Raw genomic sequence first — 27,404 nt, forward strand, 5'->3', positions numbered from 1 at the left:
AAGCCATGCTCATATTGAAGTTTTTCATCACTTTTAAAAAAAAAAAATGCAGAAACGGAAATTACAAAGCGAAACCCCTATGACAAGAAAGCCTAACGAGCTCAAAATAAAAAGGAGAACATACTAACAAAGGAAGCCCAAGCTCCCAAAAAACTTGCGATGAGAGCCCATGGCCCAAATTTGCTATAGCGTCCACATATGTTGCCTCCCTATACATATGTTGGAAGCAAATAAAAGTTGCAGAAGAGCTAAGGTGCTAGTTATCTTGAATAATTTGTTGGATACTCCAAGGGGAAGTAACTTTTCTAAGGACGTTGTCAATAACAAGCTTAGAGTCACCTTCTACCACAATCTGACCCCAATCTCTATCAAAAGTAGCAGCAAACCATCCTAAAGAGCAACACTTTCAACCACATTTGTGGAATTTTCACCAATGTTATTGGCACTAGCTAGTAACACATGGCCATCACTATTCCTAATGACAAAACCAGTGGTGGCTTGAGAATTAATGACAGACCCATTTAAGTTAATTTTAATCCAATTTGTAAGAGGGGGTGCCATTTTATCCATTTGTAGGGATATCATTTTTCTTTTTGACCAAGTGGTTATGATGCCAATAATCCATGCCAACAGTAGCTGCAGCATGAAAACAACTAGCAGGATGTGGCTGAGAATCTCATAACAGCAGATTATTTCTAGCTTCCCAAATCTGCCAGCAAATGAAAATAGCTTTGGACAAATGATCCAGACTTGGAGGTTGAGTAGTGCAAGCCAAAGAGGATAACTAACTAATGAAATCACCAACTTGCTATGTTGTGCTAATCCTTCAATCAAATCTTTCTTCCAAAATCCTATCTCTAAAACTCTTCATTTTCTCTAAATTTATTTCTACCTCACATTTGAAGGAGTTTGCTGCAATCGACCCAATTATTTTTTGCCATGATTGTTTAATTGACATATTTGTCTGCTATTATGCATAGTTATATTTTTGAAAATAATGTTTTTCCTACATCTGTCAAATTTTATGCATTCACTTAAAAGATGTCGACCGTGACCCTTACCAAAACAGAAATTCATAATCAATGTATGCGTCCAACTTGTAAAATCAAGCATATACTTGTCCTTATCATTTTCGTGATTACACCACAAAAATCTCATGCATATGTCGCAAAAATGAAATTCAAACTCACACAATCTTCATTGGCACGTGCATCCGTGGGCACGTCACGTGAAATCCTGGTATGGTTATAAACAACGGCATGTTAACGAAACACTGGTGATTACCAGGGAGGCAATTACTTGTAAATGAAACCCTAGCAAAACCCTAACCATAAAATTGCCATTGACGACCACCATGAGCGAAGAAGCCATGAAGGTGGACCAACCCCAGCCACCGAGGACCGAAGCCCTCCAAACCCTAACCAAAGGTCCTCTCTCCTCGTCGATATCCAAGCTCTCAGGCTCATCGCGTGGCATACCTTCCAACCAAGACTTCTATTTCTACCGCAACTTCGAAGAATTCAAGGCCCCGATCGAACAAATCACAGAACAGTCGCAGTCAATGCTCGGCTCCGTTGGCTCTTCGGCGCCTATTTGGGGCAAAAAGATGGTTTTCCCCCAAGACTTGGACGACGCATACGATTGGCTGGTTAACGTCAACGACGAGGTGCTCGAAAGGTTTGACTCGTCGGTGGACGAGTTCAAGAGGATCAGGAAAGAGGCAGAGGAGCCCAAGCGGCCGATGATTGCGGATTTTGACTCGGAAAATGGGTTTCAATTGGTCTGTGGGAAGAAGAAGAAGGGGCCCAGTGGCTCGGCGAGTGCTAATGGTGATTCGACTCAGGTCTCGAGCGTGAAGGTGGCTACCAAGGACAAGAAGACTGTGGGGACGAAGCCCAAGGTACCGTTTCATATACCGACAATTCGGAGGCCTCAGGAGGAGTTCAACATTTTGGTTAATAATTCAAACCAGCCGTTTGAGCATGTTTGGTTGCAGAGAAGTGAGGACGACCAGCGTTTTCTTCATCCCCTTGTAAGTCATTAATTGATGTTTTTAGTCTGTTCGAACATTATGATGTTTTCTGTGCCCATGGAGCCAGTGGTGTAGGAATTCTTTATGATTCTTTACTGCAATTAAATTCTTAGAATTGGAAAAGAAAACATGATTTGTGTTGGTAGATGTGCCATTACTCAATATGGTTTTGAAAATGGTTACATTTTTTAGAATACATGTCAAATCATTTTGGGGCTATGCTGTCAAAAAATGGGTCTTTAGAGAAAGATGTATTTTTGACAATGTGGGAAGCTATACACTAATGGGGTGCCCTGCACCAAGTTTATCATGTTATGTTCCCTTCCCTTAATGTTTAAACTCATGAGGGAGGATGGATGGAGTGTTGGGAACTATATGCAGACTTTACCAATATAAATTTGAGTTACAAATATTTCCGACATTTCTCTATCCTAAGGGGTTTTCCAAAGGCATGGCTGGTCTAAAAACGATAACTGAGTGAAAAATTTGGAATTTATCACTATCCATCTATAGAATATCCTTTATTTTTTATTTACATGGAACTGCTTGAGGCAAGACCTTTGGGCCTGCCATTTATTTCATTTTCTAGAGTGTGTTCTCCATCTTCTTCAATCTGACACACCATTACAGGCATCTTTTAAATCAAGACAAAAACTTTTATGTGTCCGTAGAGGAGTGTATAAATGCATTTATTCAACCAAATAGTATTCCTTCTATAATTACTCAAGATCACCAGTTGTAGACCCATGACTTAGCTAAGAAAACACATGTACCTTGTTTTTGTTATAAACACAAATGTACATTAGCTAACAGACGGTGAAACAAATCTGGCCTGAATAAAAACACCTGGAAAGCCAATAGCTGTCTGTACGGAAAGGAGTATACAATGATAATTTTTGAAGCTCTTAGTTTGTTATTGAGTTAGGTTTTGTTATTGCAAAATGGCAAAAGAAGCATTGAGTTGCACACTAGATGCTAGTTTGTCCGTTCTTTTTGTTAACTTTTATTCTAGTTTTACTACATGGATATCTTCTTCTGACCATGGATTTGTTGAGCATTATTAAATTTATCTGTTCTTACTGACATAGTTGTATGGAATAGTGTGTTTCAAGGTTTTTGTGATTTGATGTATTAATTTGAACTACTTTTTTGGTTGCATGAAGTGATAGATTTTATATTTTATTTATGCTCATCGAATAATGAAACTTTATCTTTACCTTGCATAATTAGGTTTGCTTGCTAAAATTAAAATACCTGTTTTCCCTTTTATCTTCTAATTTTTGTTTTCCTGAATGAATAAAGGAGAAGCTTTCTGTTCTGGATTTTGTTGACACTGATGTTGGGGATGTTGAGCCTGTAAAACCACCCTCATTGGAGTCTACACCATTCAAGCTTGTGGAGGAGGTCAAAGATCTGAAAGAGCTGGCAGCTAAGCTGCGTGGTGTTAATGAATTTGCGGTAAAATTGGACGGCAATGATTTAATTTTTATTGTCAGTCGATCTGAATTTCATGGTTATTTACACTATATTAATTTTATCATCATTGCTAGATTGTATATCAAAGTCATTAATGATTGGGGAAGTTTGTTGCACTTGCAGTTACAGTGATAATCATGGTTTTTTTTTTTAAGGTTAGGAAGTATGATTATATTCTAGGCACTGGCATACAAATTATACTTGCAACAGCAATACAATCTCAAAATCTGGGGGTGTGATGTGACAAAGTTGAAAAATGAAGGTCCATTTTGAGAATCACCCCAAACCTCGATGGTGTAAAACGTAGTTAGCCCTTTTTTGTGTCCACATGCAATTTGGAAAGTTGTAAAGACCACAGATCTAAATGTAATAACTATTTGTTTCTTTCCTTTCAACTTTTATTTATTTATTTTATATGTATTGTTAGGGACTTTTCTTTCATAAAAGTTTGTTCTTTAATAACTAAGATATATATGCACATATATATTCTTTGGCTGTTCTTTATGTTTTGCATGAAGTTACTTTCATTTAGCCTTTTCCCTTCGATCTCTGTAATTTTGCTTCTAAGGTGTGTGACAAAACTGAGTTTTCACAATGTATTCACTGGTATCTGCCATGAAATTGCTTAAGTTGGCATCTCAATATTGTGGTTACTTCATTTACTTTAGACATTTTAATGTGGCATTCATTTCCATGCATTTTAAACCTCTATCCTTTGCTGTGTAGGTTGATTTGGAACACAATCAATATCGATCCTTTCAAGGATTGACTTGCTTGATGCAAATTTCTACTAGAACTGAAGATTTTATAGTAGATACTTTGAAGCTTAGAATTCATGTTGGTCCATATCTCAGGGAAGTTTTCAAGGACCCTGCCAAGAGAAAGGTTTGTATCTTGCTCATATGCATTTCTCAGTTCGTAACATATCAGCTAATTTTTTTCCTGATAAAATTTATAATTCATTAGGTGATGCATGGAGCAGATCGAGATATCATGTGGCTCCAACGTGATTTTGGCATTTATATCTGCAATTTGTTTGATACTGGCCAGGTGATTTACTTTGAAACCACTGAACAAATGGATTCACTTATCATGTAAAGGAATACTTAATTCTGTTTCCATAATTTGGAAAAGTATCATAGCTGTACTATTTGTTTCTATAATTTTAGCCCTTTTACTCAAAATATATTTTAATCTTCATAATGTGCTGCTAACCAAGGACAATGGGGTTGTCTTAATCTTCAGGCCTCAAGGGTATTGAAAATGGAGAGAAATAGTTTGGAATATCTTCTACATCAGTTATGTGGTGTTACTGCTAACAAAGAGTAAGTGTTTTATTTTTACTTTAATTTCTTCAATCTTCTAAGTGTTCTAAATACTTGTTATTATTTATATTTTCAATAAATTTGCTTGTTGCTGCTTTGACTGTCACCTATTTCTCCAGCTCATATTTTTCAAGCTTGACTAGTGAACTCTTTGCAGATACCAGAATGCAGATTGGAGATTACGCCCACTTCCTGAGGAGATGGTCAGGTAAAAATGTGGATTATGGCATATGTTTACTGGGTAATATAGCTAGTATTAGTTGAGTCGATTATATATTACAAGTCCGTAAATCATTGTTCTCTTTCAATTTTGTTCAATGCAACTTTAACTTTCTGCCTTTATATATAAGAGTGATTTGAAACTGAAAAATCCAAAATCTAGTTAGTTGGTTTCTTCCTAATATCATTTTAATATACTTTGCTTGCTGTTTGATTTTAAAATGGTTGTCCCAGTTACGACTGATTGATTGTTAAGGATAATATGGCTTGTGGATAGCAGTTAGTTTTATGATTAAGATTGCCTCCAAATTGAAAAAATTGGATTGGACAACTTATTACATGAAGTCTGCACGCATGGACGTTCCAACCAATAAAACCCTAATGAACCCAAAAAAAGAATAAAGGCCCAGCAGAAATGACTTGTTTTTTTGAGACCTATCCATCTACGTTAAGGTCCTCAACTCATACTATAACAAGACCCTGCTTTAGAAATTTTAAATTTCTTTTATTCTTATGTATTTTAATTTTGCCTTTTTGGTGGTTCATATTCTAGTTGTTTAAGTTGTTGCATTCTTGTGACTGTTCTTTTTAGATTACTTTGAGGTGATGAAGTTAAGCTCCCCAATTCCCTAAAGCAGTTTTGTTATCTTGACAGATATGCCAGAGAAGATACACACTATCTGTTGCACATGTATGATTTAATGAGAACAATGTTATGTTTGATGCCAAAGGAATCAGAAAACTTGGACACTCCTTTAGTAGAGGTATAGTACATATGAGGATCCCATGCTTCTCTCTACTCTCCTGGAATTATATGTTTTTAATCTTTTGTGTTATGCACATTCTTAATGCTTTTATGTACTGTAAACTTTTGTAGCTAACTGCTAGTTTTGATTTATGGCTTATGGATGAGTATACTTTTAATTTCCATTAGAGTGCTCATTGTTCCTGCAAGACTGTGACTTGTTCCCAAGTCATTGTTTTGCTTTTATATGAGTGCAATTTCATTATTTAATTTGCTTACTTTTGGTGGTTAATGCAATGTTCCTTGTTGTTTCATTTCTAGCATTGAAGTTGACCATATGGGATGTTGAAATTCTATTTGTATTCCTTTTTCTGAATGCTTGTGGGATCTGGTCAAATTTGATTTAATTAGTCTTTGCGTAGAAGTTTACGAGCTCTGTGAAAATGCTCATGAAATGCATCAGCGATGTCTCACCAAAGATTAACAAGTAATCAAGAAAGCCACCCTGTTAATTAATTGTTCATTCCAATCTATTTGTTGAGGAGATGATTTATGGCATTATGTAATTTTTGGTAATTTGTGGTCGTGTGAAGGTTGAAATATTCTGCTAGATGTTGTCTTTGGTTGTCTTAGCACTCTATTATTTTGCATTGTAGTTATGAACGATCTAAAGTCTAAGGGAAAGATAGCAGAGGGTTATTTTTGAAGCGTCTTTTGGGTCCATCTAGTGCAGCCATTAAAATTTTTGTATTGTTTTCATCAAGTGTTATTAGTTTGGAATAATTTTTCTGCAGGTGTGGTTATTATAATTTTTTTTCTCTGTAGCTGATTTGATCTTAGGCCTTAGCCAATTGGCTTGTGGTTCTGATGATGGAATGGCATATTTGTTTCTTTTTAATAGGAAATTTGTTTGATCTTTTAAGATTAAAAAGATGGCGTTCTTAGTGCTTTTTCTAGTCCCTTGAGCGAAAAGAAGTATGTTAAAATTGAGTTGTTTATAACATATGCAGATGGATGATTGTTCGAGTTGGTGTTTTTATTATTTGTGTAGGTAACCCTTCTAGTATGATCTGAGCCGAGCATTCTTTCATATGTAGTAAATATGTCTTCCTGGTAAATTAGTTGATACAGCTTAGAAAATGGTTCTTTAAATTACATTCTCTTATATATACGTTGTTTTCTATTTATTAATTTTATTGAAGACCCCTTAAAAAAAAATTCCTGACAGGTTTACAAGCGGAGTTATGATATATGCATGCATCTGTATGAGAAAGAGCTTTTGACAGAAAATTCCTATCTCCATATATATGGGTATGTTTCTCTATATCAGGTTAAAAGGCTAGCATACTGTGTACCTAATTTATTTTCTTTGTTTCTCTTTTCTTTTCTTCTCCTTTTTTTTTTTTGGGTTTTGTCTTGGATGGTAGATCACCTGTGAATTCCCTCCTTTCCGTTCATTTTCTTCTGGGATGGTAGATCACCTCTGAATTCCAGAGAGTTTACATCTTTTCCAGTTGCCATTGCCCAAACCCACCACCACCCTATCCCCAGGATCCCATTATCAAAAGTTCTCAAAACTGGTGTAATCCAATAAAGCCCAAGTCGCTAACTCTTCCTCATCCCCGTTACAATTTTTTAATCCAAACAGATCAAAAATACCTAAACTAGAAACAGAAATCTTGTTGCTTAACATCCAACATCAAGTTGTGTGGTACCACCTTCAAAAATTAAACCTTTACCAACCCAGTTAACAAGACTATATCTGTAAAACGCCAAAACAATGTAATATGTTATGTGCGTCCTCTTCAGGTCCACAACTCGGACCTAAACTCCCATACAGTGAAAAACTTTTTCAATCAAATTAATTGATTATCATTAAGTGGTTGAGGTTTTTGCGAGAAAATTGACCCTTTAGACCAGATTGAAACTGAAAACCTACTAGAGATTAATATGTGTGAGTAGATGATTACTGGTTCTGTCAGGGAGGGAAGTTTGCAGTTCTAACTCCATCAGGAGTGCCCTATGGGTCTTGAGCCTTCAAGTAAAATTGGTGACATGACCTTTATCCAACTACGTGTGGTAATTGAGGGAGTATAATATATGAAAATGACAGGAGTCCAGTTCTTTTATATTAGGGAGCTTATTTGAGGGACACCTTTGGAGGGCCCACTTCGCGTTGTACTTCAATGATCCGAACCGTCTAGTTTTTAGGTCTTCTCTCAAAGATCATCGCTGCAAAACTTACTCAATACCATTTAACCACTCAATTACTTGGTTGTAATTTTAATGTTTTCTTGAAACACCACGTTCTTCTATTTTTTGGTCACAACTAAGATGTTTTCTTGGTTTCCAGTTTGTCTAATTTTTTTTTCAAGGATGATCTTTAAATGAAGATTTGATTTTGGATCATTGAAGTATAAAACCGTAGGGGACCTCACAAGGTTATTTAATGCCCTTGGTTAACCAACATGTTCGACAGAAGAATTTAATTTGAAAAGGCTAAAATAATAAAAAAGGAAAAAAAAAATGTCACATTGGGGAGGGTGCCAACTGGCTAGTATATATTATAGCATATTATAATGACTAAGATATATTCTTTTCTGTTTTGATCCAGGTTGCAAGGTGCTGGTTTCAATGCTCAGCAGCTTGCAATTGTTTCCGTAAGTTGCCTTCTTATTTTCTTCTTTGTATCATTCAAATTTTAACATTGGTTGATTCACTTAAACAGTAAAACACTGAAGATATCCCCTCTGCTATTCCAATACGATTTTCATTGTGTGGTACCCCTGATCCATTTATCGTTAATGATTTTTCGTGTAGGAAGACTAGTTTAAATGTTAAAATGATTGCATGAAGGAAAATTGTTAAATGCTTTGTCACATTCATAAGGATATAATCTGTTGTTTCCTTATTGAGTAATGTAATATCTACTATGTTTTAGGAGAGGCACTTATATTCTTAAGTAATGTGTAAATGTGTAATATTAATGGTTGTATGCTACTTATTCTAGATGTACTTTAAAAATGATTTTTCAGGGTCTTTGTGAGTGGCGGGATGTTGTTGCTCGTGCAGAGGATGAAAGTACTGGCTATATATTACCAAACAAAACTGTTCTTGAAATTGGTAATGGGAAACTTGTACAAAATTGCATCTCAATATTTCTCTCTCTTTTCTCAACATGTTTAAACAGTAGACATTCAACTTATTTATTTATTTATTTATTGGTAATAGCTAAACAGATGCCTGTCACTACTAGCAAGTTAAAGCGATTGGTGAAATCAAAGCACCCGTACATTGAGCGCAATCTTGCTTCTGTGGTTAGCATCATTGGGCATTCTATGCAAAATGCTGCTTTTTTTGAGCCTGCGGTCGAACATCTGAAATTGGGACGTGCGGGTATGGTAAGGCCTTGTGTTTAGAAGTCTGATCATCACGGTGACTGGGCATTGTTGTTTGCTTTTCTATATTAGGCTTGCATTCATTGGTGACCCATATATTGTTGGATCATAGGAAAAGCCATCCCTCCTATGGGGTGAGATGGATAAAAAATTATGACTATTGCAGATATTGGATTGCATTGACTATGTTATCATGACTGCGTTTTTTAGGAAATATCGGTGGGGGAGGAAGAAAAGTTTGTAAGGAATTCAGCTGCAAAGTTAATAACTGAAGCACTGTAAAGTCATTAAATATACTTTACCAAATGATTAGCTATAAATTATGCTTTGTTAAATACTTCATGCCAAATTCCTTGTGCTGAACTGTTGAATCTGATTAGAACTGTGGAATTAAACTGTCATTTTGATAAATTTTATTAAAAAAAATTTCCATTGTCAGTTATAATGTGCTTTGGTTTTTTTCAATTTACCTTTGATGTCATGGGGGTTACCAATTTGTGGCATTCCATGAAAAGAAATGAATGTTTACAAAGATATACTGGCTCTATGGGTCCTGTGCAATTCAGGTTGCTAAGTGCTGCAAAATACATACTCCTCCTCTCGTCTGATATGCGGTCTACTTTGGTTGAGAATATCTATTTGTTTTTATTGTTGCTCTTTGGTTTTACCTGAGCACTCAATTTGTGAATCTCTTAGGCCATCCATTATATGAACAGGTGAAAATGTATATTTTTTTCCCATCCACATTATGTTTCAACCAAGAAAAAAACATCCATAATATGCATTTTTGTTTGTCTAGAAGTCTGCTATCCTTATCTTTCCTACTTGAGTACTATCAAGAAGAGTTTTTTCTTTTTTCGTGCTTATATTTTAAATTATTTTAAGGCCTCGTTTGGGACTCCTCTAGGAAGCACTCCTGCTCATAAGCGCTTCTGGTAAAACTACTTTTATTATTAAGATGTTGAAATCTTCATAAGAAATCCAAGTGCTTACTGAAGAAGCACATAGCCAGTGCTTCTCCAGAAAGCGCTTCTATGAGCCAGAAGTGCTTCTAAACTTTTCTGTCAAAAGTGCGTTTGGTTGTCATAAAGCACTTTTAGCCCTTCTAGAAGCACTCCCAAACAGGCCCTTAATTAAATTGAAATCCATATTTTATTGGGACTTGGAGTATGATAGAGAATGTTCTTCAGATGTTTGGTATCACTATAATTTCAGTTCTTTTGGTAACAGTAGGCCTGTTTGCAGGCAACTGAAGAGAATATATTGGCGAATGAAGGATCTGAAGCCGTCTTACCTGATGAGTCCTGCAGCAATTCAATTAATGGTGATATATCTGCAGCTTCACCTGCTTCTCCGCCACATAAAATGGAGGATACTGAACTTGGATGTGGTGCCTCGGAACTTGTAAGAGGTGGACAAGAAAGCTCTCTTGAGCATCCTGGTGAAAATGGGAAAGGAAAGATTGAATGCAGTAGCAACACTTCTGTGCTTCCTAGACAGAATATTGTTCCGTGGCAAAGCAGAGAAGCAAGCAGCAATGCCTGTTTATTAGATTCAACAAAGGTTTTAAAACCATTGGCTTTCTTTGAAATTTTATATTGTTTGTTTCTTGCTCATAAAGCTTTGGTCTTAAAATGATTGTCTATTTCTGTTGTAGGTTACCGGAGTAAGTGTTCAGGTGCAAAAGAAGCCTAGCTGTGCCTTTAGTTCCCTGTTGGGGAGTGGAGTTTCAAAAAGAAAGTTTGATGCTGATAGAAAGGTTAGTAAGAATGCTGTAATCAATTTGTCCTGAAATGGCAGACCATCTTTGTCGATTCTTTTATTGTTTGCAGTGGCAGCTAGACTTGAACCTTGCACATTGCTTCTCTCAAGTCAAATCGAAAGATTGCATCTTGAAATGCTTTCTTATATAGCTTAGTAATTCCAACTGGAAATGCTTTCTTATATAGCTTAGTTCTCCTAGTTTGGACAAGACACTTAAGTGACCCCCTTTTTTTTTATAACTTAAACTGTAATTGAATAATATATTATTGGTGAAATTTTGTATTTTTACGTGTTTTTTCATGTAATCTTCTTTAGTAACCTGTACTTTGCTAACTCTTTTGCTACATGATTTTCTTTATAGAACAAGGAAGACAAGTTGGAGCAAATTAGGTCATCAATGAACTTTCCTTTCCACTCATTTACGGGAAGCAGTGAGCAATCAAAGCCAATCATCAAAGCACCAGCTACAAGTTCCGAAATTCCCCATTCTGAAGGGCCTCTCACTGTATCACCTGACAGGTCTAATTTAGATGATATCATAACACTGGAAAATGATTCAGATGTGGGTGAACCAATAAATGGTTGCTCAGAAACGAGAAATGAGAATGATTCAGTGGCATCTGCTTTGGGGAGGGATGGAGAAGATGAACCTATGTCTCTCTCTGATTTGTCCTCAAGCTTCCAAAAATGTTTTCAGTCATGTAAGCAAAACAGGAAACCCAGAGAAGTGGAGAAATCCCAAGAATCCGGTGGTTTGCAGGTGAAGCCTTTTGACTATGAAGCAGCAAAGAGAGGGGTCATTTTTGGAGCTAAGCCGGTTAAAGATGCCAGAGCTGGGGAAGGTGTAAGGAGCCTGAATTTAGGAGGGAAGAAAAAATCTTTAGGCGGTATAGTCTCAAATGATGATGGGTCAAAAGAACTAGCACAAGGTAGACGACGACAAGCTTTTCCAGCAAGTGGAAATAGAAGTGCAACGTTTCGTTAAGTTTCAGGCATAGATTTGTTCTGTATTACACAAGTGACAGAATGTTTTAAGTTGTCAAAAGAAATGGAATGAAATTGAAAGAAGAAAAAGAAAATTATAAGTGTTTTTAAAGAGCTTCAATTTTCAGAATGGTGAGAACGGGGTTAATAGCAGGTTATTAGGTAAAGCTGCCTAAAATTGACCGTAAAATATTTAACTCTCCAAATTGAGAAATTAATATTTTTAGGTTTCATCTAAATCTAATCAGCGTAAAACACGGGTTAAATTAAGTTATGCCTCACTATAATTCTAGCCCATAAGAATGATTAGAGGATAACTTGGTTCACAATAATTCTAGAACCCCAAAAGAGGCAAAAGTTACATCTGAACCTTCCTCTTTCTCCAGTAACATACCAAAATGAGCTCCAATATCAGACTCAGGGACATCTATGGAGTGCAATCTTGAACTGTCTATTGCAGAAACCGCAACACCAACAGTGCAATTAAAGCTTCAAGCAATCGTCCTTAAGGAAAGTCGATGACTCAAGCATAGTGCGTCTGAAAAAAACGTTTGTAGCCCTTAAATGAAGCATATGCAAATAAGCTTTTTGAAGGGGAAAAAACGTATGCAAGAAACGAGTTTAAGGAATCTAATGAAAAATCCTTTAGATCATTTCTGGAAGTCTTGCATGTTTTAGATAACAGTGATGATGAACAAATAAATGACAAATGCAGATGTTACACGCATTCTCCAAAAGTGCACAGTAGAGTGAAGGAATATGGCAAATATGCATTCAGATGTTTAAAATATTACAATACTTAAATATATAGAGGGGAGAAAATTCCATGTTAAGCCACAATGGGGAACTAGAAAACCTATGATGCATGCAAGGTTAAACAAATGATTGTCAAAATCTACCGAGTATTGGTGGAAATATCTATATAAATCATGAGAATCATGGAAATTTTGAAGTAAAACTTTCAGGAAATGTGAAACTATTCAATAATGCACCTATTAAATATGGTATGTAGTATATTTAATAGGTGCATTATTGATGGAGTAGATATCAAACTTGTTGCGGCTGCTGGAGGAGGTGAGATTATTTCCATACAAAGAAGATGCAAGAAGATGGTCCTTAGAGCCTTCAGGGCAATTTTCTTGTAAATCCTACTTAAATCGATTGAGAAACATACCAGGTAGTCCACCTTTTCTCCCTTAAAGTCTGATTTGGAAATCCAAGGTTCCTCCCAAGGTTAATGTTTTGGCTTAGTTGGTGGTACAAGGGATATTAGCTATTGGTTGAATAGGAAGTCCAAAACAAGTGAAAGAGACAGAGACAGAAAGAGAAATCCGCTTTAAATTCCAACAAAATTCACCAAACTCTTTTACTTTATGTATGTCTTTCAAAGTCCATGACATTTTGAATACATCGCGTCCTTAAAAATTTGGCTTGAAGACATTTTGATAAAGTCATTTTTAAGGACGCGATATTCAAAGTTCATGGAATTTGATAAAGTCATTTTGAATACATTTTGATAAAGTCATTTTGAATAAAGTTTGAATTGAATATGTCGGAACTTTTATACTACTTTAAAATCCTAAAAATACCCTTGAATTTTTAAAGTCATTTAGAATCCCTTAAAAAGTTCAAATTGAATACATAAATTTAAGACCATTCGACTTGCTAGGGTTGCGAGAATGGCATCCTACCTAAGATTGAAACCGACTCAACCTCAGTTCATTATCTTTCCTCTTCCTGTTTTTTGTTTTAAAAAGTAAATGTACTACTAAACGAATCGCAAACTTTTTTATATGTCTTCATATATTCAAATTTATGAAATTTACTTACAAAGGATGCCAAATTTCTATCCTTGTGAATTTTCTTGTAGCAATTACTGATTGTTGGTGGACCTTTCAAATAGCTACAATTTCTCTGATTCTTGGCTGCCTGGTATGTTTGTAAGTTTCAAGGACTGCTTTTTATCTTAGTTATCAGATAAAAAGTTTTCTTTATATAGGGGATCTCTGAGTATTTTTCTCAATATGTGAAACTATACATAGTTTGCTTAGGCAGTGGGTTTTTTGTTTTGTTTTGCTACACCTAATTTACTTAAGCAGCCCATCTTATGTTCATATGTGTGGTTGTTACTTTATGCAGACGTTTCAAGGTAAGGCCAATACATATGTATGGCAAGCCAATGAAGAGGAAGCATTATTAAATATCCTTGATGAATTAGTTGCAAGTGGTCAACGTTATGACACCGGCACATTCAAATCAGGGATGATGAAATTGGTAGAAACTCAACTCAGATTATTGGTCCCACATACATCTATTAGAGTTACACCCTATTTGGATTCTAAATTGAAGAAATTGAAGAAGGATTATAGTATTGTTGTTGACATGTTAAACCAAAGCGGTTTTGCTTGGAATGATGAAAATAAGGTTTCTCACACCCATTATCAAGGTGTCATTGGGTTTTGCACCCGAGACAACTCGACTGCAACTCAAGACCCTTTTTAATTGGGCTAGATCCCGTTAGCATGCCTAGGATGGTTTGTGGCTATTTGTTATGTTGGTTTGTTTTTCTGGGTTTTCCCCAGTTCATTAAAAAAAAATTAAAAAACCCAAACCGATATTAATTTATTTTAAATTTTTTTGATTTCTAAATGTTTTGAGTTACAAAGATATTCTATTCTAAGGAGATGGGGAGTGCAAACTGCTAGGCCACTCCACGTTATAAGGGGGAGGGCAAACTGCTAGGCCACTACACGTCCTTTGATTTCTAAATAGTTAAGTTGTTTAAAATTAATTGAAACCCCTACTTCCCAGCCCTGCCCCAACCCAGCTTCCCCACTCCCTCCACTGTCACCCAAACCCACCCAATTTTACACATAGCTAAGTCCAAATTCTCGGGGCCGCCGCTTAGAAAGTTAGATTTGGACTGGATATGGTGGTTTGTTGGGTGAGCTGAATAATTTTGGGTGGCTAAGAATTTGTCTGCAATTTGCTTCTTCAGTCGAAGTTCACAATGCCTAGTCTTCAATGCACTAGCACGACCATTGGCCTTAGGCACTGGTCTCCTGGCCTGAGATTCCAAATCTTTTGAATAGTCTCTTAATCTTACAGCGCTGCTAAAGTAGCAACAACAAAGCTCTCTTTTTCATTCTCAGGTTCAGGTTCAGGTTCAAGTTCAGGCTCAGGCTTAGGCTCCACCACATCAATCTTTTCTTTGCTCTGATTCTGGATGCAAATCTTCAATTTCTTTGCTTTGGATGTTAGGGTTTTTGAGGTTTAGGCCTCTTTTTTTTTTTTTTTTTTGTTTTTGTTTTTTTTCTTCTTCTTCTTTTTTCAATACAAACAATAGTCTGAACTACATGGGGAATGAGGTTTCTCACACCCATTATCGAGGTGTCATTGGGTTTCAAACCCGTGACATCGAGTCTACAAGTCAAGACCATTTTCAATTGGGATAGACCCTGTTAACATGCCTAGGCGGGTTTGTGTTGAGTAGTTTTGTTGATTTGTTTTTATGGGTTTTTTTTTTTCCCTAGTTCACTAATTTAAAAAAATCCCATATTTTTTGTTTTTCTAAATATTTTGAGTTACAACTATATTCTATTCTAAGAGGAAGGGGGAGTTTCGAACCCAGGCCAACTAAATAATAAGGGGGAGGGTTGGCCATGACATGTTGGTTCCCCATTATTTGTGGGGTTATACCGTCTTAACTGCTACCTATTTGGTTAATCGTGTTCTTAATTATTGGATTCCTCTCGAGGTGTGTGGGCAAGAAGAATATCTCCTAAGTCAATTAATTGAGCCCATTTATTTGGCAAATTAATTGATACTAAAAATAGGGATATTATCTTTATTTAAAAAGATAATATCACCAATTAAGATATTATCCGAATTTGGAGCTAATTAGTGATTTGATCCCAATCAAATCCCTAATGGATTCAATCTCTACAATTTGAGGAAAGAATATCTTCCTTCCAAATAAGAAGATATTCTTTGAAAAACCATAGATGCCTAGAACTCTATAAATACATGGCTACATTCAATACAAAAGGTAATCCAATTTCTACCTGAACCCTACACACACTCTCTCTCGCCGTCGCCCCTCTCTCCATATTTTCCTATCACAACTCCAACCACCACACTCAGCTCCAGCCACCCGATTATCTTCATAGAGAAAACTCCGTTCCCTTTTTTAGCTATTGTTTCTCCTAGATGCAATCGAATTAACTTAGGCATCAGAGGGTCTTTAGCCAACACCCCCTGGGTGTGGTCTTTGACTCTAGTTCGATTTTACAGGAACTGAGGAAGAGAGAGAAAGAAGTTTAAAGGGTGAAGGATATTCAAGCGGATATTCTCCCGTGAGAATTTTTGCACAAACAAGGTGCTTACTGAACACTTTTGTCCTCTGAGTATCTAACTGCCTCCTAAAATCTTTGGGTGTGTTACTTATGTTCATTTTATCCTCACCAATGAAGTGCCCTATGGTGTATGTTCACGGGATACTCCACTCAAAAGGGATTTAAATGTTACCATCTTCCAACACAGAAGATGTATGTGACTATGGACGTTATCTTCCATGAAGTTATCCCATATTATTTTGGCTCTGACAACCCCTCATTTTTAGGGGGAGAGGAGGAGCGACGAGAAGTTGTGTCTGCACAAATTTTATGGTGCCTCCCAAAACCAAAGGATCATATATATGACTAGTCATCCAAACTATAACTTAGAACCAAAAAATTGATTGTATAACATGACTAGTCATCTGAATTAGGTTCGTCCTACGTCCTCCGCATCACCAAGTCAATTGACTTATGAGGTTAATTACAATACTGATGTGCAACTCGATTCGTCTGAAGATGTATTACACTCTATACCCCATTTTGCTCTGGCATTGACTCAATTGATTCATGACGACAAAATACATGAGATATCACTTGAATCTTCATAAACTTCAATTGACTTGCCTTAGAAACTTCCTTCTCATTCTAACCGTGTCAACCCAAAACTCAATATTTCCTGATCTTAAACCAAGGAAAAATATCCCATTAGTAACCAAGTCTACCCATAGATTGTCAAAGTTATATGCATCATATGTAAATAAGTTATCTGTTATATTTGTTTCTAGCAAGTTGCATGATGTCATTACCCTAAAATGAACAGAAGTTGTGAGAATAGAGATGGATGCTTTGAACAAAAATTCAATGTGGGAGCCGGTACCTTTACCTAAGGGAAAGAAAATTGTTGCGTGTAGGTGGATATTTACTCTAAGGCCCTATTTGGTACACCTCCTTGGATTGGACTAGCTTAAACAATACCCCTAACCCATGTTTGATGCAGCCCTTCTTTAAGTTAAATGAGATTAGAGAATCCGGGCCTACAAAAAAATGCTTCGCTCGTTGGCACAAAATAGAGCGCTCTGAAGAGGTGCTACTAAATAACGAAGTTGCTATCGAGTCTGCCATTATCCAACGTTGCTCTGCTCTCCTCTTTGCCTTCGACATTGCTCTGGCTCTCCTCTCCGCTTTAGTTTGTTTTCCTCTTCTGTTGTGCTCTGCTCTCACTCACTCAAGGTTAGTTGTTCAACTCTCTTCCTCTCTTTCTACTCTTCTTCTCTTTTTATCTCTCTCATTGGTGATATTTGATGGGTTCAATTTGCTATTTCTTGGTTTGATTGTTAAGTTTTGATTATGGGGTTGTTTGTAGTTAGCTTAATCTGATGAAAATTAAGATTTGTATTGATTAATTTTTGTTGGATTATAATTTGAAATTTTTCTAGGGTTTTCAATTTTGAATTGTTTTGATATAGGGTGCTGGTTTTTCTTTTTTCATGGTGAGGTTTCTGTATCAAGCTAGAATGGATATAAATAGTTGGCTCAATTGCGAAATTATGTTTTGCCAAACATTTTAAGTACGAGAGAGCTTCAACTTGTAAAGTTGACTTGATGTTGAGAGGAGAACAATTTGGGAGTGAGAGGAATTGGGTAGTCATTTAAGATGTTGCTTATGCATGCTCAAGTCAAGAGGCATGCTAAATTATCTTAAATAAACTATGAAAATAGGAAGACATGGTTTTCTTAATGAAATTTCTAATGGGAATCAGTAGAGTTGATGTGCCCAGTTTGCTTGCTATTCTCATTTCCTAATGGTTTTCAATTGCTCATGGATGCTCTATAATTTCTCCATGGGTCGCTTGGCATTACTGTTTGTTGGGTGCTAGTTTTTCTTTTTCATGGTGGTTGGGACTTGTCAAGTGGAAAGTGTAATTTGTTTCGGGTGAAAAAAAGAAAAAAAAGAAATAGGTACTATGAGCAATGCAAATACTTCGTTGGTTTGTATATATATCATCTAGACATATACTTTGTTGGTTTGGAAAAATATACATTGCTTAATTTTTGTTGGTTTCTATGATTTATTAGATATGGATCAAAGAAAGCTTTTGTTGATATTACTGATGGAGATTTGGCATTTAGAGACAACGTGTCGTTGCACAATCCTTGTGCTTATGATGTTCATCAATGGCTTATAGAAAGATGTGACCTTAATAATCGTTTCTTTGTTAGACGTGAGACTCAGTTGCGTTATCTAAATAGTATATTGGAGAACAATGTAGTGTGTGTGAGCGAATTAAGAATGGATTTAAGGACGTTTGGTATATTATGTGAGTTGCTTCACACTAATGGAAAGGTTAAAAATGATGGTTTGGTGACTTTGGAGGAATAAGTGTGTATATTCTTACATGTACTTACACATCATGTTAAGAATCATACTATTAGAAGTAGATTTATTCGATCGGGTGAGACCATTAGTAGGTACTTCAACTCTGTGCTGTAAGGAATTTTATTGCAAGGTAGCCTATTGAGAGTGCTGGAACCTGTGGGGGAGAGTTGCATAGAGTATAGATGGAAATGTTTTAAGGTATGTTTATTATGTATTGAAAATTTGGAGAAATTCTAGTAAGTTGCTTTGTCTTCTTTTGAAATTTTTAGAACTTAATTAAAGGTAACCTTTCTTTTAATAGAATTGTTTGGGAGCTCTAGATGGAACTTACATTAAAGTTCTTGTGCCTAAAACTGATAAACCAAGATATCGAACTAGGAAAGGTGAAATTGCAACAAATGTGCTGGCTGTTTGCTCACGCGGCATGCAGTTTATAGAGGAACAAGGTATCATATATCTGAATGGATATGGATATACAGCTGCAAATCATCAAGAATATTTTAATATGAGGCATTCAAAAGCAAGAAATGTAATAGAACGATGTTTTGGATTGTTGAAAGCCAGGTGGGGCATACAAAGAAGTCCGTCTTTTTACCCTATAAAGACGCAGTGTCGGATAATTATAGCTTGTTGTCTTTTACATAATCTCATTAGGAGGGAGATGTCCATGGATCCAATAGAGCCTGAAGTGAATGAAATTAATGAGGCAGAAATACAATAGAAGGTGATACGATTGGCACTGTCAAAGCATCCAATCAATGGACTGCATGGAGGGATGACTTGGCCTTGCAACCATATAATGAGTGGAGGGGAACTAGGAATAACTAGCCAATTTGTGGTTTTTGTTTCAATTTGTGGTTTATGAATAGCTAGCCAATTTGTGATTTTTGTTTCAATTTGTATTTGGGACACCACCATTCAAACTTGAGCATGTATTAATTTGCTTGAGGATTAAGAACTTTGCAATTTGAATAATGATTATGATTGTTATATTGACTTGACCAATTATGTTATAATTTTGACAACCTTGCTGCTGTTACCTATTGTTTTTCAATGTTACATATTTATTTTGTTGTTTGTTTTTCTTTAGTTCAATGATGATATATAGTGTTACTTTATATGTGTGGAGTCATAATAGGAATGGAAAGTGTTGATACCAATCAAGACTTTGAGCAAGGGAGGAAACAAACTAGGCGGTCATGATCTAAATTTGAGGAAGAGCAATTGCTGATAGTGCTTGAAGATTTTGTGGCTAGAGGCCATCGATGTGAGATTGGTAATTTCAAATCTGGTACTTTGCTCCAAATGGAGAAGTTTTTGAATAATCTATGTCCTGGTGCTAAGCTAAAGGCAAGTCCACACATTGAATCAAAGTTAAGTGGTGAAAAAAATAATATAGTATAATTTATGACATCATAAACACAAGTTGACAGTAATGAAGCTTGGGAGACTTATGTGCAGGTACTACTTGCCTATATTTCATTACAAAGATTTGTTTTTTGTTACATGGTTAATCATAAACTAAGTGGTGTCTTATTTTATGGTAGCACCACAAGAATGCAGCTGAATGGAGGAACAAATCATTCCCATTATTTCATAGACTTGCTAATATTTTTGGAAAGGATCGTGCTAATGGAAAAGGTGCTGAAGTCCCTAGTGAGATGACGAAAGAGTAAAGGAATAATGAAGTTGATGCTAGTGATTAAAATGATACATCTCCCATGTCCATAAACAAGGAGTGCAGCCAATCTATGGCTAGTCAAAACAAGAGGAAAATAGGCTCAAGTGATGAAGATAGAATTGTGACTGCACTAGAAAAATTGTTTGAAGTACCTGGAAAAAGGATGCAAATGGTGACTGATGGTTTCTTAAAAGGTAATGAAGATCAATCTAATATTGCCAAAGAAGTCAAGGAAATGGGGTTTTCTGCTATGGATCAAATTAAAGCATTAAAAATTATTTTGGATAAGCCATAAACAATATCTTTGTTCAAGTCACTTGATGTTGATATCAAAAAAGCCTTTGTTGAGCAATTGCTCAATGAAAATGCTTGAAGGAGGCAACATCTAATATATTGGAAACACCACAAGTGCATCTCCCATCTTAGAAACACCACAAGTAGCTGCTATTGCTTTTGTTTCTGCTACTTTATTAGTCTCAATTTGGAATTGTGGATGTTTATTTATATATGTTATTTAGTGAGTTTTTGGTTGTTTATTATTATTGTTAGTATGTAAGCTTGTGGAAAGTAATATGTGAACTTGAATTTGTAATTTCAAGCCACGTGGATGACTTTTGCATATATATAAAATATCTAACTTTTGCATCTATAAATATTATATGACTTTTGCTTTATATGATGTTGGGATGGTCTGGAGCTTGTCTCACAATGTTTGAATGAAGAAAGGAAGAATAAAAGGGTAGAGGTCATGTGGCTAATGGTTTAGCAATTGACAAACAGACATTTTGTTTTTGCAAACTGTGATGGCAATTGCATGCTGTGTTTTCAATTACTTAGTGACGGTTTGGCAATTTACATTAGGGAAGTTGAGCTTTCACATTTGGGAAATGTTCTTAAAATATAGGCCAATTTTGGAAAATTTAATACCAATTTTTGGCCTTGGAATTATAGTAAAAATAGTTGATAATTAAAATATTATCATTTCAAAGAAAATTTTTAATTTTTTTTTCCTAGTCCGAGCACAAACCAAACACAAGATAGTACTATTTTCGTTGTCCAACTTCTTAATCCGACGTAGCACCAAATGTAGGTCAATACTTAATCCAGCTTAGACCAAGCCAAGCCAAGCCACGATAGTTCTAAGATTAAATCAAGTCCATGACAGTCCGCTGTACCAAACGACCCCTAAAACATAAAGCTCATGGTACTGTGGATAGGTACAAAGCACATTGAATTGTAGATTGATGTTGTGGTGGAGATCAAGGTGAGGTGGTGAGGGCTCGTGGGGGTTACGGTGCTAAGGAAATCGACACAGGGTTAGTTGGGACCGTCAGTGAAGATCATCGAGAGAGAGACGGAGAGGCTCATGGTGGGATGGTGGCGGCTAATCTAGAGAAGAAGAGGGCTTAGAGGCTGGTGGGTTTCCAAATTTTTTATTTTATTAATTATTCTTTTATTTTATTTGTAAATTGAACTTAGTAATTTGAGAGAGAGAGAGAGAGAGAGAGAGAGAGAGAGAGAGAGAGAGAGGGTGGTGGCTCATGGAGGTTGGGGTAGTGGTAGCTACTCTAGACCTAGAGAATAAGAGGAGCATAGTTGGATTTCCAAATTTATTTATTTTGCTAATTATTCAAAAAAAATTATTTGCTAATTGAACTTGGTAATTTTTATAAACAATTACAGTTTTAATTCATTTTTAAAATTTTAATGAATTTTTTAACGGTAATTTAAATTAACGGACAAGATTGGCTAACAAAGTAAAACACAAGGACTAAATTGGCCAAATTAAAAACACAGGGACTAAATAAGCCAAAATGGTAACATATATGGACTAGTTTGATATTTAAGCCATTTCTTTATTTAATGAGTAATGCTATTTAGACACACAAGATAGACCACATTAGATGGTTGTTCAATGGTTCAATGTATTAAAAAAAAACCCCCAGCTACACTCTGGCCCCTTTTGTCCTTGCCGACAACCAACTGCAATGAAGCTCAAGGGGGAGGTGGCCACTGCCCCTCCTCCCCTCCGCTCATCTTCCCCTTCCTCTCCTCATCTCCCCATCTTTTTCTCCCATCTTTTCCCTTCCTCTTATCCCCTCTTTAGATTATCTAGATATGTTTGTCTATTTGTTTTGCTTGATTATTTTTGCAGTGTTCTAGGTGGCTGGTGTTGTCTTTGTCTCGATGGCGGCGACAGTAGTGACGCTGGATTGTGTCTCTTCTCGGGAGAGTTGTGATACTTGGTGGCTGATGTTTTGTCTCTGTTTCAACAACAGCGACAGCAGCGACTCTGGTGGTAGTTGTTGGAATGTGGTGCTCTTCTCTACTCTGTGCTGACCAAAGAACTATGTTTGGTCATAGGAGGTTTTTTTTGCCCGGTCTGAGTTGAAGTGGAGTGCTTCTCAGGGGTTTTTTTATTGTTGTTTATGTGGTGACGCTGGATTGTGTCTCTTCTCGAGAGAGTTGTGATACCTAGTGGCTAATGTTTTGTCTCTGTTTCAATGGCAGCGGCAGAAGCGACACTGGTGGTAGTTGTTGGAATGTGGTGCTCTTCTCTACTTTGCGCCAACCAAAAAACTATGCTTTGTCATATGAGGTTTTCTTTGTCCCGTTCTAAGTTGAAGTTGAGTGCTTCTCAGGGGTCCTTTTAATGTTGTTTATATGTTCCTCCTACGTGTTCTCTCCTGGTTTCTGCTATGGTATGCCTTGCAATTTGTGTGGGTGTCAAAGGACTATGATTTTGTTCATAGAAGGCTTCTTTTGATAGTTGGGATGTTTTGCGGTCCTCTCATGTGAGTCTACTGTGTTGGTCTATAGTTGCGGTTCTCGTCGGAGGTCTATGTGTTAGTTTCGTTTTTGATTTGTTCTTTTATTGTAATGGTCCAAAGTGACCTAAATCGGACTCTCTTGTTAGTCCATGACATGTGTGGTACTCTTTCCTCCCCTGAGGTCTGTCCCATGAGGTTGTCCTAAGAAGGTTTTAATGAGGCCACTACATCATGTCGTTCTTTGTACGTCTTTGGTTCTATGAATGAATTCTCTTTCTGAAAAAAAAAAAAGATAGATCACATTAGCCGACCACCTTACCAGGCAGCTAATGTGGTCTTGCCATGTCAATTAATGAATACTACCATGTGGACTCAAATGATTCTTTATTTATTATTTCTCATATCAATAATATGAAAAAACCGAAACAATAACATTAAAATTAACCCTAGTGTCCTGGGTCTGTATGTAGCCTTGTTGGTTTTGAACTCTTCCTCACGTCTCCATCAAATCTACTCATCCCTCTCCTCCTCCATTAAAGTAAAAAAAAAAAAGAAGAAATTAATTATTAAAAAAGGAACACATTTGATACAAGAGTTATACAGACAATTAATTATAGGGTACAACCCCATTTGATAGAATCATTCGCACCCAATTTTCAAGGCCACCCCTCCTCTTCCAAGGGGAACAAACAAACCCTATTTGAATGAGTCATTCGCCATCGTAGGAGCACTTGAAGCCAATCTTGGTGGCCTCACAAAGACAACTACAAATTTCAAGTTCTTCTATTTTCCCATTATGAATATACAAAGACAATTGGAAATGGCAACTCCTTTTGATGGAGGAATGGAGGGCTAGAGATGTGAGGAAGTACTGAAGGAACGAGAGGCTACAGTCTGAGGTAAGGTAGGGTTAATTTTAATTTTATTTAATTTTATTATTTTAGATTTTCAAGATTATTGATTTGTGAAATAAAAATATAATTCACATGTTAGAGTTCATTAATTGACATGGCATGATCACATCAGCTGCTACATAAGGTGGTCAATCTTGTGTGTCTAAATAGCATTACTCTTATTTAATTCAAATCCCACCAAGCATAGTAGTAACCCAAGTCATTTCCTCTTTGCCACTCTTCACCAAATTTATAAAATTGAAATTCCATGCTCTTGGAATAGTTGTGGATACGCTGCAATGCAACATTCGTACAGTGGCAAAGTCAGGTTTCAAATTAGAGGGGTCCCTACACAAAATTTTAAAAAATAATATGAATAGGAGCACTCAAGCACTAACCGGTTAATAAGTTATTACCACGCTAACTACTCGTTTTGGCCCACTTCATAATATCATTTTATATTGATTAGTAATATATACCATAATAATTTTCTTGAATGCCATACTTTAAAATTGTTTTTAAAATAAATAAATAAATAAGCGATAGTATATTTTTGATGAACAAAGAAAAGTACAAAGCAACTATGTGCCGAATATGGGTAAATCTTCTCTAGTGACCAAACACAACAACATGTTGAATTGATTTGAAGAGAATCACACATAACCCAAACAATGACTAAATCCCCGATCTAGCAACCAGAAGCACATGTACTCAAACCTACATTACAAATCCGTCGCGCAACGGCATAAACAGCAAATATGTATCGAAAGCCAAAAAACAAAAAACAAATAAAAATCCTAAATAGAAAACAGATCACACAAACTCCTAAAGAGATTCAGAAATTATTAGTTTAAAACAAAACTAAGAAATAGGACCACCGCTCCACATCTTCCGGGCAACCTGAAGAAAATAATAGCGCCATACCAGCTAAACCCATAGTCCAGCATTGGCTAAACCCAAACCCAACGCAACCAAACATCTTCCCCTCTTTAGAGCTCCAAACTATGTCTAAGGGAGCCAACTCCTTGTGTACGTGGGCCAAAATACGGTGACTATATCATGGCAACGACATCGTTTCACACAGACTACTTCCATATCACAAAATAAACTAACAATCTTGAGGGAAAAGGGAGGGGAGGAGAAAAGAAGGGATGAAAGGAGAGGGGAGGCAACTAAGGGGGGTGTATTCAATTGAGATTTTAAAAGACTATTTATGGATAAATAAGTCCAATGGATTTTAAAAGACTATTTAGGAACATAATGACTTGGAAGGACTTTTTTAAAGATTTTTTATATTCAGGATTTTTTATGTTTGGATTTTAAAGATTTATATCATAAGAATTAATAAGATTTGGAAGGACCACATGGATTTTTTATTTGTATGATGCTAACTAATGAGATTGGATTTTCTGCTCATCCTTACATAAAACGATGTCATTGTTTCACTTTATTATAGGAGATGACTTTAGAAGAGTATGAGAAGGTGCTTGAAGAGAAGAGGAAGGCTCTGCTTGCATTGAAGACTGGGGAAAGAAAGTTTGATTTGGACAAAGACTTGAAGTCCATGCAACAACTTTCAAACAAGAAGGAAAACAATGACATCTTTATCAAACTGGTGAGTCCTGACACAGTCGGATGATGAGCAAGGTTACTAGGCTACGGACACTTGGTTCAAACAATGGAATGGAGCCATAAATAAAAAAGCCAATGAAAGTCAATTGCTTAAAGTTGTGGGCACTTGCATCAGCGATAATAGAAACGGGATCAAATGGAATGGAACAATAAATAAAAGCAAACATTCAAAGTTACAAGAGTCAATGAAAAAGATAACAAAGAAAGGCAAGTTAAAGTAAAAGCCAATAAAATTTTCCCAATCTTTTAATAGCCAATTTGATGTAGCTTCATGTCCTCCTAAGTAGCATTTCTCCACATATCTAAAGCTATGGTAGCCCTCCATGCATTAGCATTTTCTCGTTGTTGCTCATAGGTTTGAACAATAGGTTCCAAATTATCTTCTTCATTAACTGGTAATACTGAAGATGAAGATTCGTCTGTTGGTTCAATTGGAAATTCATCAGAACGACACTCTTTGCGAAGAAAGTTATGTAGTGCTACACATGCTAACACAAGCTCTGCTTGTGTCTTAAATGGAAATGGAGGCGCTGACTTAAAAATTGTGAATCGCGATTTAAAAATGCCAAATATCCTCTCGATCACATTCCTCAATGATGCATGGCGAAGATTGAACAATTCTTTCCTTTTGAGGGTCATTACCAAGGCTTTTTTCCTTAGGGTTTTCTCAGAGAATGATAAGTTGACAATTTTTTTACTTTAAAATTGTTGAATACTAATCTTATCATCTACACTATTAAAGACTATAAAGTTAATAATTTATATTCCAACATAGAGAAGAAACACAAAAAAGGTTCATAAATTCCAACATTAAGGTACCCAACTCATACATGAAAAGAGAATGAGAAAAAAATGTTGAAATGTAGGAGTTTTAGTTCAAATATTCGATACTAACCTGCATGATTTAAGGGAGTAAAGTAGAAGATAAATTAAGAAGTTTTATGGTTAATTTGTAGAAAAAGGAACATAATATATTATTTATTCTACGGTAAATAATGTCACGCCCCAACTTCAAGGTCAATATTATATTGAAATATGGCACTTGAATCTTCGACGTGAGTTGAGGAAATAAATTTCCCCCTTTTAAAAAAAAAAAACATCATAGGGATTTATTGCTGCAAATTTTAATTCATAAATATAAGCTTGTTTACACGTAAGCTTAACGTCATTATAGTAAAACAAAGTTCAGTTGCTTTTAGAAAATGCGGAAACAAAATATTTAATCTACCTTTAAATAAATATCTTCCCATTCCCATGAATGCACTTGTTACCTGAAACCACAAATTTGTATAATATCATGAGTCAAAGTGACCCAGTAAGTACATGTAACCAATATACTGTTGGAACTCATTGTTGTCCCACATCGGTTAGAGGGCCAAAGAGAAAGTAGTATAAATAGAAATACCCCTTTGTTGAGGTCCAAAAAATTCCACGGTTGGGCCTGAATAAATTCCAGGCCCAAGACGACATATTATTGAAAAAAGACTCGATTTGAAGTGCACAAAAGTCTGCCATGCACGAGCCATATCCTACATGCCACGCCAAAATAGAAATCTATCATGACAGAAGCTGAGATTAAATTTATAAGGATGCATTTAGCACTGCAAATTCGTGCCAATCATCCTATCAAGCGTCATACTTAAAAAAAAAGGGCACGCCAAGCGACATGCCATGTCATGCCAAGCGAGAAATTATTATCCCACAGCAAGCTTAAGTGGGCCCAAGCCACTCGAATGCCCGGGGCTTACTTAAGTGGGTTGTGGTATGGAT

General features: G+C 36.1%; 2 protein-coding genes and 1 pseudogene across 3 annotated transcripts; 2 read left to right on the plus strand and 1 right to left on the minus strand.

Moving 5' to 3' along the window:
• The first annotated feature begins 1,185 nt into the window (after positions 1-1,185).
• LOC110757883 (Polynucleotidyl transferase, ribonuclease H fold protein with HRDC domain-containing protein) lies at positions 1,186-12,055 on the plus strand. 2 transcript variants are annotated; one of them, XM_021959621.2, is made up of 14 exons: positions 1,193-2,032; positions 3,335-3,490; positions 4,235-4,393; positions 4,475-4,558; positions 4,754-4,833; positions 4,991-5,041; positions 5,708-5,816; positions 7,026-7,108; positions 8,412-8,457; positions 8,833-8,920; positions 9,029-9,198; positions 10,441-10,758; positions 10,853-10,954; positions 11,321-12,055. In XM_021959621.2, exons 1-14 carry the CDS (start codon positions 1,355-1,357, stop codon positions 11,942-11,944), a joined length of 2,748 nt encoding a protein of 915 aa, XP_021815313.2. In that variant the 5' UTR covers positions 1,193-1,354; the 3' UTR covers positions 11,945-12,055. The 2 variants fall into 2 exon arrangements, with proteins under 2 accessions (XP_088100156.1, XP_021815313.2); XM_088244030.1 differs by lacking the exons at positions 10,441-10,758; positions 10,853-10,954 and having other exon boundaries at positions 1,186-2,032.
• Positions 12,056-14,076: 2,021 nt separating this feature from the next.
• On the plus strand, positions 14,077-20,711 carry LOC148292849 (uncharacterized; annotated as a pseudogene).
• A 5,202-nt stretch (positions 20,712-25,913) lies between these two features.
• LOC148292850 (uncharacterized) lies at positions 25,914-26,273 on the minus strand. Its single transcript, XM_088244468.1, has one exon. It carries the CDS (start codon positions 26,271-26,273, stop codon positions 25,914-25,916), a length of 360 nt encoding a protein of 119 aa, XP_088100594.1.
• Positions 26,274-27,404: the final 1,131 nt, after the last annotated feature.

The sequence above is a fragment of the Prunus avium genome, chromosome 7 (genome assembly GCF_965620075.1).
Source record: "Prunus avium chromosome 7, drPruAviu1.hap1.1, whole genome shotgun sequence".
Lineage (NCBI taxonomy): Eukaryota > Viridiplantae > Streptophyta > Magnoliopsida > Rosales > Rosaceae > Prunus > Prunus avium.

Bases quoted from the DNA above. Each gene is read 5' to 3' on its own strand.
- LOC110757883 (XM_021959621.2), top strand. From the start codon at position 1,355: ATGAGCGAAGAAGCCATGAAGGTGGACCAACCCCAGCCACCGAGGACC. The intron at 4,834-4,990 runs GTAAGTGTTTTA...AACTCTTTGCAG, and splicing joins GGTGTTACTGCTAACAAAGA to ATACCAGAATGCAGATTGGA. The intron at 5,042-5,707 runs GTAAAAATGTGG...TTATCTTGACAG, and splicing joins CTTCCTGAGGAGATGGTCAG to ATATGCCAGAGAAGATACAC.
- LOC148292850 (XM_088244468.1), bottom strand. From the start codon at position 26,273: ATGACCCTCAAAAGGAAAGAATTGTTCAATCTTCGCCATGCATCATTG.